Source organism: Trichomycterus rosablanca, chromosome 22, assembly GCF_030014385.1.
Source record: "Trichomycterus rosablanca isolate fTriRos1 chromosome 22, fTriRos1.hap1, whole genome shotgun sequence".
NCBI lineage: Eukaryota > Metazoa > Chordata > Actinopteri > Siluriformes > Trichomycteridae > Trichomycterus > Trichomycterus rosablanca.
In genome coordinates, this window is record NC_086009.1 from 3329983 (window position 1) to 3346923 (window position 16941).

At 42.8% G+C, this 16941-nt stretch overlaps 1 protein-coding gene across 4 annotated transcripts in view; it reads right to left on the minus strand.

Annotated features, from left to right (window-relative positions):
- Positions 1-13838, minus strand: part of srcin1a (SRC kinase signaling inhibitor 1a) — a 52043-nt gene extending 38205 nt beyond the window's left edge. For 3 of the 4 annotated variants that reach the window (XM_063018972.1, XM_063018971.1, XM_063018969.1), the window contains exons 1-2: positions 13763-13838; positions 10951-11267 (exon numbers count right to left, since the gene is read on the minus strand). In XM_063018972.1, coding sequence (XP_062875042.1) covers positions 10951-11244 — 294 coding nt within the window. In that variant the 5' untranslated portion in view covers positions 11245-11267; positions 13763-13838. Of the gene's footprint in view, positions 1-10950; positions 11320-13762 lie in introns of those variants that run through there. The other variant, XM_063018970.1, reaches the window with a different exon arrangement.
- Between the last annotated feature and the right edge of the window lie 3103 nt (positions 13839-16941).

The following is a 16941-nucleotide window of genomic DNA, read 5'->3' on the forward strand; positions in this document are numbered from 1 at the left end:
CTGTCAGTTTTCCCCCAGGGCAGCACGATGGCTCGGTGGGTAGCACTGTCGCTTCACAGCAAGAAGGTCCTAAATTCGATCCCCAGGTGGGGCGGTCCGGGTCCTTTCTGTCCCGTGTCTTCGTGGGTTTCCTCCGGGAGCTCCGGTTTCCTCCCACAGTCCAAAAACATGCAGTCAGGTTAATTGGAGACACTGAATTGTCCTATAGGTGAATGGGTGTGTGTATGTGTGTGTGTGTCTGCCCTGCAATGGACTGGCGCCCCGTTACTGTGTGCCTTGCACCCATTGAAAAGCTGGGATAGGCTCCAGCACCCCCACCCTGCAACCCTAATTGGATAAGCGGTTAAGACAGAGACTGAGTTTTTTTTTTTTACCAATTTGCCTTCCAATCACCCACCTCTACTGCTGGCCGTCACGTCTGCAGTAGCCGACTACATGAGGCGGGTCTGTATAGGGTTCCACGTCATGCACAGAAAGTCACGCATTTCCTTTAGCCATTGTCCTATTGTGCAGGCGCCATCGATCAGCCATCAGCCGACTGTTAGCAGAGCTGAGACTCAAACTTGTGAATCGTTTAATGATTTGACTTGAGAAACAGCCTTTACTAATACAGATGGATGGCAGATTAAAGAGGAAAACCCAGATATTTATTTATTTATTAGGATTTTAACGTCATGTTTTACACTTTGGTTACATTCATGACAGGACAGGTAGTAACTGGTTACACAAGATTCATTAGTTCAAGTTTAATGTCAAACACAGTCATGGACAATTTTTTATCTCTAATTCATCTCGCGAGTCTTTGAAAACTCGGGAGAACATGCAAACTCTACACAGAAAGGACCCGGGCCGCCCCACCTGGAGATCGAACCCAGGACCTTGCTACCCACTGAGCCACCGTGCCGCCCAGATAAATGAATAAAAAAACATAAACGTACGAAGAACTATATGATACAATCAACATGCATAAAATGTAATGCAAGTCTGGTGGACCACAATTTTGGCCTAATATGTTTAAAAGACAGGATCTAAGTGACTCTGAAAAAGGTTCAATTTGGCTTGGAACACCAAGAGATCAGTACAGACCTGAATGCTTGACCTCTGTACTGAGGAAGAATGGCAGCTCTGTTATGTTTTGAATATCATTATGTTATTATATTTATGGCTCGCTTGTCTCTTTGCACTGAAACAGATCTATGATAGAAGATCCTAATGGGAGTGGTCCCTTCCAGAGGAGATTTTCCACATCCACAGGGCATGAGGGATCACTGAGTCCTGAGGCATGGAAATTATTTAAGTCGTATACTAAGGCATTTTTAGTAGTATAAAATATCAACCTTTTATGAAAAACAAGTTTAAGCATGACTGTGGATCTTACTCTTTGTAAGATGTTATTGATGCATTTTGATCCACAATCTGATCTATAAAAGACACAATTAGAGCAGCCGATGATTCAATACAGCATGATTTGAACCAGTACATTCACAGATAGGCTCATGGGAAAGCTTAAGCTCGTCCTTTTGCACCCGGGCTGTGCGAATGCCCCATTGGCGAGTGTGAGTAATAGATTTCGATGTCCCCCCAGTGGCTCATTGAAGGAAGGTGCAGGTTTGGAGTCTAGTAAAAATCTGTGCGACTTACACCCCGACCCTGGCTGCATGATGCAATCGACTCATCATCACCCAGGGAATAATGCTAATGGTCTGGATAGTTAAAGCTTTATCACTCTCAAGTACGTCCTCAGTGCAGGATCTGCTGCCTAAGACTGTGTGTACATGACTGCATGTACTTAAAACCATGCTAGGCCTGTACATAAAAGAGAGTTTTGTACTTAATATTAAAACAACAACATTCAGCAGACCTTCAACATTCACCCAGTACCCCTTAACCTTCTAGTCTTTTGAGTTTTAACCACCCGACAAGCTGTCTACATTTCATGGCTCATCCTTCTTCTGACCACTGTTGGTGAGCACCCCTTGCTGTTTCTGAGAAACTTCAACCCAGTCGTTTACCCATAACGATTTAGTCCTTATCTGAGTCACTCAGGTCTTAATGTTGCACATATCTGGTGCATTCAACACACGTGGCACAAGCAACTACTATCAGCTCAACATTTATTATATCCCTGACCGTCACATGCACAAATGTTATTAAATAAACATTGTGTGTGTGTGTGTGTGATGTGGTGTGGTGTGTGTGTGCATGGGGGGGGATACAGAGCCTGGCATCCTCTCTAGGACTGACAGTAAATGCAGCCATGCTTCATTTACTGGGACTGGCTGGCAAGTACAAAGAATAAAACCTATTTACTGAGACTGACCAGTACAGAAAACTGACACAGAGGTCACGTCTTCACTACAGCGACTGACCGGTATATTTTCTGACCAGTATATTTATTATCTTTGAAAATAAATGAAATGCAAAATGAAATGTAATTATTTTGTGCGGATGAGACCTCGTGGTCAGGGAAGACCTATCTGTCCTAAGAAATAAGACTTCCGGAGCAAGGATGTGAATTTTAATTCACGCTCCTCATCTAGAATGTCCTGGGTTTCTCTGCTATTTTCTTATCAGCAGTCCAGGGCCCACATTTACCCTGTTAAATATTTTCTTTTGCACACAAACACAAACATACACACACTGAGAATTGGCAGTGGAATAATGTGGCATAAATTGAATAGATAAACCAACACAAACAAATTTTCCCTATTTTTGGTAGTGAGTCAGTTCAGAAATAAGACCAACACCATTCACACAAACATATAAACTATCCTGCGTTTTTAATGCTGACCCCTCGAGCAACACCGCATTAACACTCTGACTCAGTACCAGAGGACGAATCGTGCAACTTCTCCACCAATCACGCTAGTTTCAGTACCACAACGTAAACAAGGTACTTTCGTGTCTGTGTTGACGGATCAGCATCTGATTAAAATGCTAATTCAGCTCAGAAGAATCTGTAGCTTTTCCATCTGAGATTTAAAGCTCATCAAGGTTGAGCAGGTACCAGACAGGGAATTTTAGGCACCGAGATTAAAAAGCACCTTTTACTAAGGTAAAACTGAAGGTCAGGTGTAATCCGATCATCTACTCTCCGTTACGCTGAACCACTGTTTGACTACGTCTGTGTGCTGACGTACTATGAGATATGAGATAACACATCCAGTCTATAGAGTGACCCGTCCTGTTTGGCCTCTTTTAATAGCCCAGACAGCAGGAAACCACACGATGCACATCTCTCTGCTCCTGTTTCTGCTAAAAAAACATTTTAAAATGCTAAATTGGCCAGACTGAGACTGGAAGGAAGTAGAGCAGTTAACAAATTACATACTGTGAATGTGAGAAATTTTAATTGAACTTAAACTAGTTTAGGGTCACGGGCAGCATGGGTAGCACTGTTGCCTCACAGCAAGAAGGTCCTGGGTTCGATCCACAGATGGGGCAGTCCGGGTCCTTTCTGTGCGGAGTTAGCATGTTCTCCCGGTGTTTGTGTGGGTTTCCTCCGGGAGCTCCGGTTTCCTCCCACAGTCCAAAAACATGCAGTCAGGTTAAATGGCGATACTGAATTGCCCTGTAGGTGAATGTGTGTGTGTGTGTGTGTCTGCCCTGTGATGGACTGGCGCCCTGTCCAGGGTGTTACTGTGTGCCTTGCGCCCATTGAAAAGCTTGGATAGGGTCATAAAGTCAAGCACAATAAAACACACACAGCATCTGTTTTAGCCTCCTGAAGGGCTCCAAACATGATCAATATTATAAAATAATATTATAAATATAGAGTATATGGCTAACAGTATGTGGACACCTGACCTGAGCTTGTTGCATATCCCATTCCAAACTCATAAGCATTACTATCAGAACCCCCCCAACCCACTCAAACCCCCATGTGACTACCACAGGCTGCAGAATTTTTAGACTACTGTAAGTTTGGGTTTGTTTTTAATTGAGAGGGTGCTATTCCTCTTAATGAGAGGTCAGGGCCGGCTACTCTCTCTTGCACTCCCAGTAACAGATGGCTATTGCATTCTCAGAGCTCCCAGTGAGGAGCTGCACCATTTGGCAACCAGTTACACAAATCTTCAGGGAGCATCATATCAGATTTCACACTTTGGATAGCTGGCTTACAGAAAGTTTAGTCCGTTATTATAATGAGATTAGTTATTTATGAATATCAGTTAAAACAAATGATGTTGTATAAGCAATCTAAAACATATGTTTGAGACAGTATAAGAAGCTTTTCAGAGATCTGTTGTGGTGTACAGCTCATCCTAAATTCTTATACTCAACATATAGGGACAATCCCACCTCTAATGTAAGTAAATAATTCAGTTACAGAATCCTTATCAAAATATATTTTCACCTTCACAGCAAAACACCTGAAGAAGTAATACTTTCTCCAAAAAACTAAACCAGAGTTAAAGATGAGCAACAGGTGACCACATTCAGAAAGTCTTTAAATCTACAGTTAAGGTCATCTACATGCCAAAAATCTGTTTAGAAACTGTACTAACATAAACACACTGTAATAACTAAGGTCTGGGAGAGGGGCTCTTCTGAAACTCCTGTCAACAGTAATGTAATATATTACCCATCATACCGTTCTTTCCTTCTTGATGGATGCTTGTTTTCCTAAAACAGTTCAGCTGGTCAGCACAAATAGTGAGCAACCTTTGTCTGTCTGTCTGTCTGTCTGTCTGTCTATCTATTTGTCTGTCCATCTGTCTACCTGTCTGTCTGTCTATCTACAGTATCTATCTATCTATCTACCTACTTACCTACCTACCTACCTACCTGTCTGTCTGTCTGTCTGTCTATCTATCTACAGTATCTATCTATCTATCTATCTATCTATCTATCTATCTATCTATCTATCTATCTATCTATCTACCTACCTACCTGCCTGTCTGTCTGTCTGTCTGTCTATCTGTCTGTCCATCTGTCTACATGTCTATCTATCTATCTATCTATCTATCTATCTATCTATCTATCTATCTATCTATCTATCTATCTATCTATCTATCTATATGTCTGCCTGTTTATCTATCTATATATCTATCTGCCTGTTTCTCTATTTATCTGTCTACCTGTCTGTCTGTCTGCCTGTCTATCTATCTCTCTGTCTATCTATCTATCTGTCTGTCTGTTAATCTATCTACCTGTCTGTCTGCCTGTCTATAACAGGAGAAGACTCAGTGCTGTTATGTTGATTTGCACCAGGTGTTAAATGCACTAAACTCAGGGTTGCCAATAATTGTAACTAATTATTAACTAATTATTAATAACAGCATGAAATAAGAAGTTGTAATAAGAAGTTGTGCCGGAGGCTGCGTGTGTTTGCTGCCTGATGATGTCATTGTTGGCTGTCTGATGATGTCACTGCTAGCCAGCGAGCGGCGTCGCGTGTTGCCTAGTAACGCTGGTGCGCACCGCTGGGCCAAATTGCCCATCTAACCCGCGTCTGGACATGATAAACACTAAAATGAGGGATGGGTGTGTGCGATGACGTGCATTTATCACCACACACACAGACACACACGTGTGCGCGCGCGTGCACACACACACACACACACCATGGAAGCACTGATGTGCAGTTTAGTCTAAGCGCTTGCTGCATCTGGTCCAGTTTTCTGTATTAACATCCAACTGGGTAACATGTGTCAGCTCGGCGAGAGCATGCACACACACACACACACACACACACACACAGAGAGAGCAAAGCAGTGTTCAGGTTGCTGACAGAAGGACGGCGCATACACGCAACCTGATCCGCATGCAAAGCAGTCTTGCACACACACACACACACTCACACACACACACACTTTGCACACTTGTAACTACAATGCCGTCACAGCGACAACCACACACACACACACACACGCACACCAGTAAGCAAACTAACACTAGGAAGCTGACAGCAAACATTTCCTCCCTGCACCTTACCTGCACCTTACACACCTACATGCAGAGATGCCTCCAGTCACTGTCCAGATCGCTCATCCTCTGTTTATTCTCTCTCTCTCTCTCTCTCTCTCTCTCTCTCTCTCTCTCTGGTGGGTTTGATTTAATTCATTACCACACAGGGAGGCTGCTGCTGCTCGTCTGACTCCTCAGCACTGGAGTCTCAGGGTGGCGCTGATGCTGGTGGGTGGGAGGAGGGTGACGCGCTGCTAATTAACTCTTTTCGTTTTCGCTTTACAAGCTGCTGCGCTCATCCCGCCCGTCCTTCTCTCCCCTCGCTTCTCCTCCCCCTGTTCTTATCCATTTCTCCGACAGGAGCTCCAGCGCCGCCTGCTCTTCTCACCGGGTTCCCGAGATGACGAGATCCGTCCGACCTCCCTCTCCTTTCCTCCTCCCGGTCCGATTCTGTCGTCTTTTCCTCTTACTGTTTCTCTCTTTCCTCTCTCTCCCTTTCAAGCTGACCTTTGCAATATGATATCGCCACTTTCCATATAAGGGCAATGTTGCCGTGGCAACCGTGGACTCCACCTGTCTCACACTCGCTCCCACTCTGTCACTGGTGCACACACACACACACACACACACACACACGCACGCACGCACGCACGCACACACACACACATCCTCCATTCACCCAGCATTAACGCATTTGCGCATTTACGCATTTACGCAGGGGGAGGCACGGTGGCACCTCAGTAGGTAGCACTGTCGCCTCACAGCAAGAAGGGTCTGGGTTTGATCCCCAGGTGGATCGGTCCAGGACCTTTTTGTGTGGAGTTTGCATGTTCTCCCCATGTCTGTGTGGGTTTCCTCCAGAAGCTCCGGTTTCCTCCCACAGTACAAAGACACGCAAGTGAGGTGAATTAGAGATACAAAATTGTCCATGACTGTGTTTGACGTTAAACTTGTGAACTGATGAATCTTGTGTAAGCAGTAACTACCTGTTCTGACATTAATGTAAAAATCCTAATAAATAAATAAACATTTACACAGCGTACAGGTGTGGGAGTGGGACAGAAACATGACGGGTCAGAAGACCAGTAGAAAGGATGGACAGGGCAATGAGAATGACACAAGGGAGGATTCCTCAAGGTCCAGCTCTACATAAGACTTGTACCTAATCTTAGCCACAAAGGTTTGGCGTGGATGGAGGTTTTTATTTAGGTTATTATCCAAGCTGTACTCCTGATTTTCTCCCAGATAATACAGTCTTCTCGCTCACCTATTGTTGAGTCTCTTTTTCAGCTTATTCTACAGATTTCTAATAGAGATTAGGTTAGCGGGCTGGGACGGCCAGTTTTCGTGCTCTTAGAGGATCCAACAACTTCCAAAGGAAGCTAGTTTATATTTAAAATCTATTCATACTTTATAAAGTCCTTAATACAGTATTATTTATGCTAGGGCATGTAAAGACAATCAAAACAACCTTAATTATTACTGTACCTTTGCCATACTTAACACTGGAGGTAATTAATGTTCTTATCTGTGTCATCATCCATCTTTTTACTCTGAATGATCTCTGACTGAAACTACCTTCAGTCAAGTGCCTTAAAAAATATGAAATCCTTTAATTCTAAGCCACAGTCAAAACAATAAAAGGAAAACTGACATACATGCCTCAGTAAATTCAATTTGTCAAGTACTTTTAATTCAGAAAGAAATTCCTCTGAGGAGGACACTGACCTTGATTATGAGTGAACTGTCACTGTGTATTTGAAGCACAAACTAGAGTTGAAATCCTAGAAAGACTAGCAAAACCTTTGACAAAAAGCTGATATATTCCTAGAAAAGCACGCTAGGGTGAAATGCAAGACTGTATTTATCAGCTGAACATTGAGGACAACCAAATCTTTCCTGCCATTCTAAAACATTCCTGCCATATCAACAACTGATGGGAACACTGGTGGATCCAAACATTATTCGAAGCAAATGAGTAGAAATGTTTGTTTATCAGTATACTGGGAGGACATTCTAAGCTTATCTGAATATGAGGGGACGTGTGATTACTGCCTTGGTGCAATGAAATATAGTTTACATTTTTATGACTTTGCCTTCTGAAGGCCGAGATTAATTAAACAGCAGTGATTAAATACAGTGCTGGTATTCCTCGATCATGGATACTTGGTGCACTGTTGATGGTATATACACTGATCAGCCATAACATTAAAACCACCTCTTTGTTTCTACACTCACTGTCCATTTTAATAGCTCCACTTACCATATACAGTGTATCACAAAAGTGAGTACACCCCTCACATTTCTGCAAATATTTCATTATATCTTTTCATGGGACAACACTATAGACATGAAACTTGGATATAACTTAGAGTAGTCAGTGTACAACTTGTATAGCAGTGTAGATTTACTGTCTTCTGAAAATAACTCAACACACAGCCATTAATGTCTAAATAGCTGGCAACATAAGTGAGTACACCCCACAGTGAACATGTCCAAATTGTGCCCAAAGTGTCAATATTTTGTGTGACCACCATTATTATCCAGCACTGCCTTAACCCTCCTGGGCATGGAATTCACCAGAGCTGCACAGGTTGCTACTGGAATCCTCTTCCACTCCTCCATGATGACATCACGGAGCTGGTGGATGTTAGACACCTTGAACTCCTCCACCTTCCACTTGAGGATGCGCCACAGGTGCTCAATTGGGTTTAGTCCATCACCTTTACCTTCAGCTTCCTCAGCAAGGCAGTTGTCATCTTGGAGGTTGTGTTTGGGGTCGTTATCCTGTTGGAAAACTGCCATGAGGCCCAGTTTTCGAAGGGAGGGGATCATGCTCTGTTTCAGAATGTCACAGTACATGTTGGAATTCATGTTTCCCTCAATGAACCGCAGCTCCCCAGTGCCAGCAACACTCATGCAGCCCAAGACCATGATGCTACCACCACCATGCTTGACTGTAGGCAAGATACAGTTGTCTTGGTACTTCTCACCAGGGCGCCGCCACACATGCTGGACACCATCTGAGCCAAACAAGTTTATCTTGGTCTCGTCAGACCACAGGGCATTCCAGTAATCCATGTTCTTGGACTGCTTGTCTTCAGCAAACTGTTTGTGGGCTTTCTTGTGCGTCAGCTTCCTTCTGGGATGACGACCATGCAGACCGAGTTGATGCAGTGTGCGGCGTATGGTCTGAGCACTGACAGGCTGACCTCCCACGTCTTCAACCTCTGCAGCAATGCTGGCAGCACTCATGTGTCTATTTTTTAAAGCCAACCTCTGGATATGACGCCGAACACGTGGACTCAACTTCTTTGGTCGACCCTGGCGAAGCCTGTTCCGAGTGGAACCTGTCCTGGAAAACCGCTGTATGACCTTGGCCACCATGCTGTAGCTCAGTTTCAGGGTGTTAGCAATCTTCTTATAGCCCAGGCCATCTTTGTGGAGAGCAACAATTCTATTTCTCACATCCTCAGAGAGTTCTTTGCCATGAGGTGCCATGTTGAATATCCAGTGGCCAGTATGAGAGAATTGTACCCAAAACACCAAATTTAACAGCCCTGCTCCCCATTTACACCTGGGACCTTGACACATGACACCAGGGAGGGACAACGACACATTTGGGCACAATTTGGACATGTTCACTGTGGGGTGTACTCACTTATGTTGCCAGCTATTTAGACATTAATGGCTGTGTGTTGAGTTATTTTCAGAAGACAGTAAATCTACACTGCTATACAAGCTGTACACTGACTACTCTAAGTTATATCCAAGTTTCATGTCTATAGTGTTGTCCCATGAAAAGATATAATGAAATATTTGCAGAAATGTGAGGGGTGTACTCACTTTTGTGATACACTGTAGAAGCACTTTGTAGTTCTACAATTACTGACTGTAGTCCATCTTTTTCTCTGCATGCTTTGTAGGCCTCCTTTCATGCTGTTCTTTAATGGTCAGGACCCCACAGGACCACCACAGAGCAGGTATTATTTAGGTGGTGAATCATTCTCAGCAGTGCTGCTGGAGTTTTTAAATACTGTGTCCACTCACTGTACACTCTATTAGACACTCCTACCTAGTTGGTCCACCTTGTAGATGTAAAGTCAGAGACGATCGCTCATCTATTGCTGCTGTTTGAGTCGGTCATCTTCTAGACCTTCATCAGTGGTCACAGGACACTGCCCACGGGACGCTGTTGGCTGGATGTTTTTGGTTGGTGGACTATTCTCAGTCCAGCAGTGACAGTGAGGTGTTTAAAAACTCCAGCAGCGCTGCTGTGTCTGATCCACTCATACCAGCACAACACACACTAACACACCACCACCATGTCAGTGTCACTGCAGTGCTGAGAATGATCCACCACCTAAATAATACCTGCTCTGTGGTGGTCCTGTGGGAGTCCTGAATTTTGAAGAACAGGGTAAAATTAGGTTAAAAAGATATGCAGAGAAACAGATGGACTACAGTCAGTAATTGTAGAACTATAAAGTGCTTCTATATGGTAAGTGGAGCTGATGAAATAGACAGTGAGTGTAGAAACAAGGAGGTGGTTTTAATGTTATGGCTGATCAGCGTATATATATATACACTGTATATTAGAGATGAGATGGTGACATGTTGCAACAGGTCACAATAGATCCTGGATTGCAACCTGGGCATGAAGTTATGCATGTAACAGATGGGTCAAAAGGGTCATAATCAGATGTCTATATACTTTTGGCCATAGGTGTATATAATCAGAATACACTAGTCATTCAGGAGTTTTTGATTTTACGTTTGTGATTATTTAAGCACTCCTGTAAACAGCATTTATAAACATTTAGTCAGGGTCGCAGCAGGTCTGGTTTCACCAGTAAACACAAGAATACCCTAGACAGGGCACCAATCCAATTGCAGGATTACACCATCTGACCACAGTGCTGACCGTGTACACACATCTGGCTAAATACAGCCCGAACAGCTCCAGCTTGTGCCAGATTCACTAACAGCAGCTGTAAATCAGATCGGGCTCGCTGTAAAAATGCTTGACGGTGTGTTTACCTGCTCACGTGCGCTCCTCTCCGAGCTGCCCCTCATGCTGCCGTGGGATGGAGACGGTGACGGGGGGAGCGAGTGTTGAGGTGGGTACTTGTTCTTCAGATGGTCCATGAAGGCGTCGCGTTTCCGTTCCAGTTCAGCCTTGTGCAGGTTGCTGAGAGCCTCCAGGCTCTGGGCGGCCATCACCGTGTGTCTGTGTTCGGACGTGTGCACCAGGCCCACGTTGGAGAAGCGGCGCCCGCCGCTGCCCAGGCTCCGGTACTCCCGTGGGTACTCCAGGTCATCTGTGGAGATCATGTGACCACCGCCACGCTCCGGGTCTGTAGAGATGAGAAGGGAAAATGGCCAGGGGTAATCGAGGGGAAATAAGAAATGAGTGAGGAAAGAGATGTGATCACACACACACACATTTAGCATGCACACCATTATCCACAGGTGCATGTAGCATGATACACACACACACCAACACACAGGTGATACACAAGCAGAGACAGGTGCGTCGGGGATTGACAGACAAAAGAACAGAGAGAAACAGAGAGATGGAGCGAGTGTTTAGACGAGTTTGGGTACTCAGATGCTCCAGCAGAGTTAATTGATCACGCACTAAAAGAAGAGACGTGCCAAAAGTGAAACACGCATCAGGGAAATAATAACGCAGATTTTTTTTATTTGTTTCTATTTCAGATTGCCTGTTTGTTGTTTGGTGTTAATTATTGCTTAGTGAAGAAAGATGCACATAAGAGAAGCAAACACATATGCAGAGAGAAGCAAAAAAAGTCAAATACTGTATAAAAAAGAACAAAATTAATCTTTGTAGTATAGAGAGAAAGAAAAATAAGAAAAGAAAGAAAAAGGAGCTGTAGGAGCCGGCACACAGGAAACTCCTCTTAACTCCTAATTGACTGTCCATATATTTACCCATCATCCCTTCTTTCACTCATGATGACTCCTCACACCCACCTCAATCCCCATGTCCTCCACAGCTCTTCATGTTTTTGTTTTTTTTCTTTTCTAAATCAATAAATAAAGGATGGGGAGGGACACCCAACACAAAGAGGAAGCCACCTTAAACTCCAGCGCAATACTCCGGCCTCATAATCACTCTTTATTTGCTATAGGTGAAGGTGTGGCCTGCACTTGATAAATAATCATCATAATATTAAATACTGAAAAGCAGAGCGCAGCAATTGTTATTTATCTATTTTAGTTTTATTTACCACCTCTTATTAGCCATTTTTCCTGTTGATTCTGGTTTTATTTCTTATTTACGGCTTGGAACTTACTGACTTTTAGCAGGTGGAAGATTCCATATAAGGGAAGCAGTATTATTGCTACTATAATAGGTTTCATATGTGCCATTACTTACTTTTCCTTCCTATTTGTTCCTTTCCTGCTTCATATTCTTTTTGCATTCTCTTAATATATAATAATATTGTATTTAATGGTTTGTTTAGCTTTCCTGAGTTTAATAGCGGAAATAGCATAAACACACACTTAAGATTATTTTTAAATACTGGCCACCTCATTATCTCTTACCTATATACACAGTCACATTATTATGACCACTTCCTACTTTCCACAGCAGCAGCACGTAGCTCGTGAAGGAAGTCATGTTTCGTAAACTGGCTTGGTGGGTATATAAGGTGTACGATAGGCTGTCTGCACAAATATTTTTTTTTTTTTGCTGGTAACATGGGTAAAATCGTCTTCCCTGGAGCGAATGGGATCTTCCAGCAAGATAATGCGACCTGTCACACGGCTAGAAATGTCCGACACTGGTTGGAAGAGCATGACCAAGACTTCCAAGTACTACCCTGGCCCCCTAATTCCCCAGACTTGAACCCAATTGAGCATCTGTGGGACCATCTTGATGGTCATGTTCGCTCTATGGATCCTCCTTCATGCCTCCTCCAGCAGCTGTGGGATGCACTGCAGTCAGCATGGCTCCAGATACCTGTGACAACCTACCAGGACCTTATTGAGTCACTCCCAGCCCATGCTGCACACGGGTTACTCTGCTAGCTGGTGGTCATAATAATGTGACTCGACTGTGTAGAACCAGCAAAACCAACCATAAACCCATATTGGATCAATACACATCGTTTTACAGCTCTTGCTGGGGTTAACCTGCATTTTTACCATCTTTTAAATATAACAATAACAAACACCAGTCATCACACAGCAGTGCAGTAATGAAAGATCAGCCTTAGCTTGGTTAGCCAGCTACAAGCTACAGCTAGCTCAGAGATCATAAGTAATAATCAATCATAATATTTAGTAGGACGTTTGAGGGCATGTTCACACTTTATAAAACCAGCAGCACTTATTTTATAAAAACATAAAAATAAATGCCCTAAAATAGCACCATAACTGGCCCAAAAAGCAGCCTGACCTATCATCAGTAAGTATTATTTTGTGGTAACATTGTTGACGCTTTACTCACATGAAAATCGTCCCACTGTGAACATACCCAAACAGAGCCCGATTAAATAAAGAGGACGTATTTTTATTCGGACACCTTTGGTCTATTTTTCACTCTCTCTGTCTGTCACCTTCCCTCCCAGTCAGGCCAGAAATTCATGACTCACTGGTGCTGAAATGCGTGTCACACTGACAGTGCCGAGTGGCCCTTAATCACCCTCCAACACACACACACACACACACACACACACACATACACGCACACACAACAACACTGTAATGCATCCACACTAAACGGTCAATGAAACATTCAGATCGGGCCATAAACAGACTGAAGGGAAGGGTTGAGGATGTGGGTGGGGTGGGGGATTTGGGGTTAGCTGGGTGCAGTTACCTTGCTTTGGGTAGCAGGCCCCAGCGTGAGCTGAAAGAGAAACATCAACCACAATTAATCTCAGCTAACACACACATGAACTGCCCTCCATGCTGCTGGCAGATTCTATGAGACCAGTTCTTGTCTTATACACACAATCATACTCTCATACAAGAATTATGGCCTATATAAATGTTATGGCCAGACGACTGGGTTTAAGTATCTCTGAAACATCAGGAGGTGCTCACAGGCAGGCGTGGTGATAACCCAACAACTGGTCAGAGGAGGGACAAGCCATGAACCGCATTGTTGGGAAGCCAAGACTCATTGCTGCCAAAGGACGTTGGGTACGGAGCAACAGAAGAACAACTGTGGTTAGATACATCACAACGTGCATAGCAAGCTGTAGCTGGGCTGATAATCGGAAGGTCACTGGTTCAAGCCTCACCACTGCCAGGTTGCTGCTGTTGGGTCCTTGAGCAAGGCCCTTAACCCTTAATTGCTCAGACTGTATACTGTCTAATCTGCTAAATGCCAAAAAAATTTATGTAAATGCATCAAACCCTTTTGAGTATAAGGCTACGTAGACACAGGTCACTCAGATTGCACCAGGCATCTGAACTGGACATCAGAGCAATAAAATAATGGACTTGCTGGTCATGTCCTGATACCAGACACCACAGGGCTTATTCAGATATCTTGTGAATTCCAGGTGTGACTGGAAATGTTATACTTTATTAGTTATTTGCATGTGAGAGTATTTCAGACAGGTGGTTCTAATGTTTGGGCTCATCTGTGCATAAGTTTAAGGGCAGGTGTAGCCTAGTGGTTAAAGAACTGGACTAGTAATCAAAAGGTCACTGGTTCAAGGCCCACCACTGCCAGGTTGCCACTGTTGGGCCTTTAGCAAGGCCTTTAACCCTCAATTGCTTAGACAATATAAAGTCACAGTACTGTAAGTCGCTCTGGATAAAAGCGTCTCCTAAATGATGGGAATGTAAATGTAATCCAAACTGAAAAAACGTTTCCATAAAACCCAGTATGTGATCTAAATAAAAAATAATAAGGGATACTTTGGTTAGCTTTAGGCTTTATTTTACTCTGTAAAATGATGTAAAATCTAGTAAAGAAATAAAAAGAGCAACAATCTAGCAGGTCAAAAGCCTCAGGTCTTATGTCAATGTGTTGTAAATTTCTCGCCAAATAAGCTGCGAAATGAACACCCGGTTGGCGTGTTCAGGTCTGAGCAGGTTAAACCGAGCCTGGGAACTTGAGGAAAGCTCTTCTCTCAGTGCCTGGAGCAGATAGATTAGAGAAACACCTCGGAGAATCTACACACCGCTCACACAGTCTCAGATCCACAGAACACGCCTGAAACTCACGGCTGGTCAATAGTTTACTTATCTTCCCATCAATGTGAACATGTGAAATAAATAAATAGTATGGGATACAGTGCCTGAATCACACTGGCATCAGTTACAAAACTGATTTAAAAATGATTTAATATAAGTAAACGATCACAAAAAGCAATTCACAGCAATTCATCCTATCATCAACTATCTAAACACAAAGAGAAACGACAACCGTCAGCCGTTATATTACTGACAGTGATACTTTGCAGGAGTCTTGCCAGGTTCCACAATACTATGACCACAAAAAATAACACAGAGATGAAATGAGCAGCTCTATGATCCACTTTCACATGACTCTTTTCGAGCTTCACAAAGCTGGCGATCATGGCAGAGGTGCTATTTAAAAAGCTTTTTTTTAAAGCCAATGCAACACCATGCATAACTTGATGTAAAGAGAACAGAGTCTGGACCCCTAAGCACTAAAAGATGAGGATGTGGATTAAATCAGGTGTGGGTTAAATCAAAATTTGCTGCCAGCTGTTAAAGACCCATAATGGGGACCCATAATGGCACAGTGGTAGCCTAATGGGTAGAGCTGTGGGTTACCAAGTGGAAGGCTATGGCTTCTAATCCTGGCTCCAACGTGCAGCCACTGTTGGACCCAACTGACCCTGCACTTTGACAACAAGTTCCATTTTTACATTCACATTTCTTGCATTTAGCAGACGCTTTTATCCAAAGTAACTTACAATCATGACTGAATACAGTTTGAGCAATTGCTCAGGGGCCCAACAGTTGACGTGGTGAGGCTTGAATCTGCTGAACCTTCTGATTACTAGTCCTGTACCTTAACCACTGAGCCACCACTGTCCCAAGTTCCAAACAAGCTGGGATACATGGGAAAAGGATTTCATTTTACTGTACATGTGTAGATGTACAGATGACAAAAGTTGTTTTATCTGCTCTATATTATTATTAATTATTTTATAAGACTGAAATTATAATTATAATAGTTTGAATTAGGACTGTTGATAGTTATGGCCTTCAGAAATGACCTGATTAGAAACTACACATATTTCCCTTTATTCATCCTTCAAACAACCTTTTTATTGTAACGAATACTACCTTAATTATTGCTGTATTGGCATTGTAATTATAATATAATTATTATTAATCTGGACGTATTAACAATACAAACCCAAACATTAGGGGGTTGTAACCTTGGGATATTTTACAAAATGTCTGCAACAAATCCTTAATGTTATTATGTTTGATGTCTGCTTATTTCTTACCTGTAAAACGTATAATAATGTGTGTAAATGGATATATTATGACTTTAAGTGTATTAAATAACCCATGAATGGATGGCAACTTATTTCCCCTATTCTGTCTTTTGGAATTTGGCAAAAATAATTAAAATAAACCAGACTAGCCAGCTTCTTTTATTATTTATAAGCATGTTCATAATTAGGCTTGTTTAAGCATGTTAGTCATCATGTATTTAACTTCTCATTTGTACTCTGTCCTGGGGGTGTCTTACTGGTATTAACATGTAATAGTTTATTTATACAGGTATCAGTTTGAACTCATTTGTGGTTACAAATCAACCTGGCATAAAGAAACTTCCTGACCTCAAACTTATTAAACATCTTTGGGATAAATTAAAACATCATTTGCAAGTCAGGCATTTTAGTCCAATGCTACTCAACGCTTTTAAATCTTGTGGAAAGTCTTACCAGAAGGGTACAGGCTGTTACAGATGTGTCTATAGAGTGGCTAAAACATCCAAACTTAATCATTAAGAGCGGAGTCTACATGCTTTTGTAACCATAGTGTATTTCAAGCCAC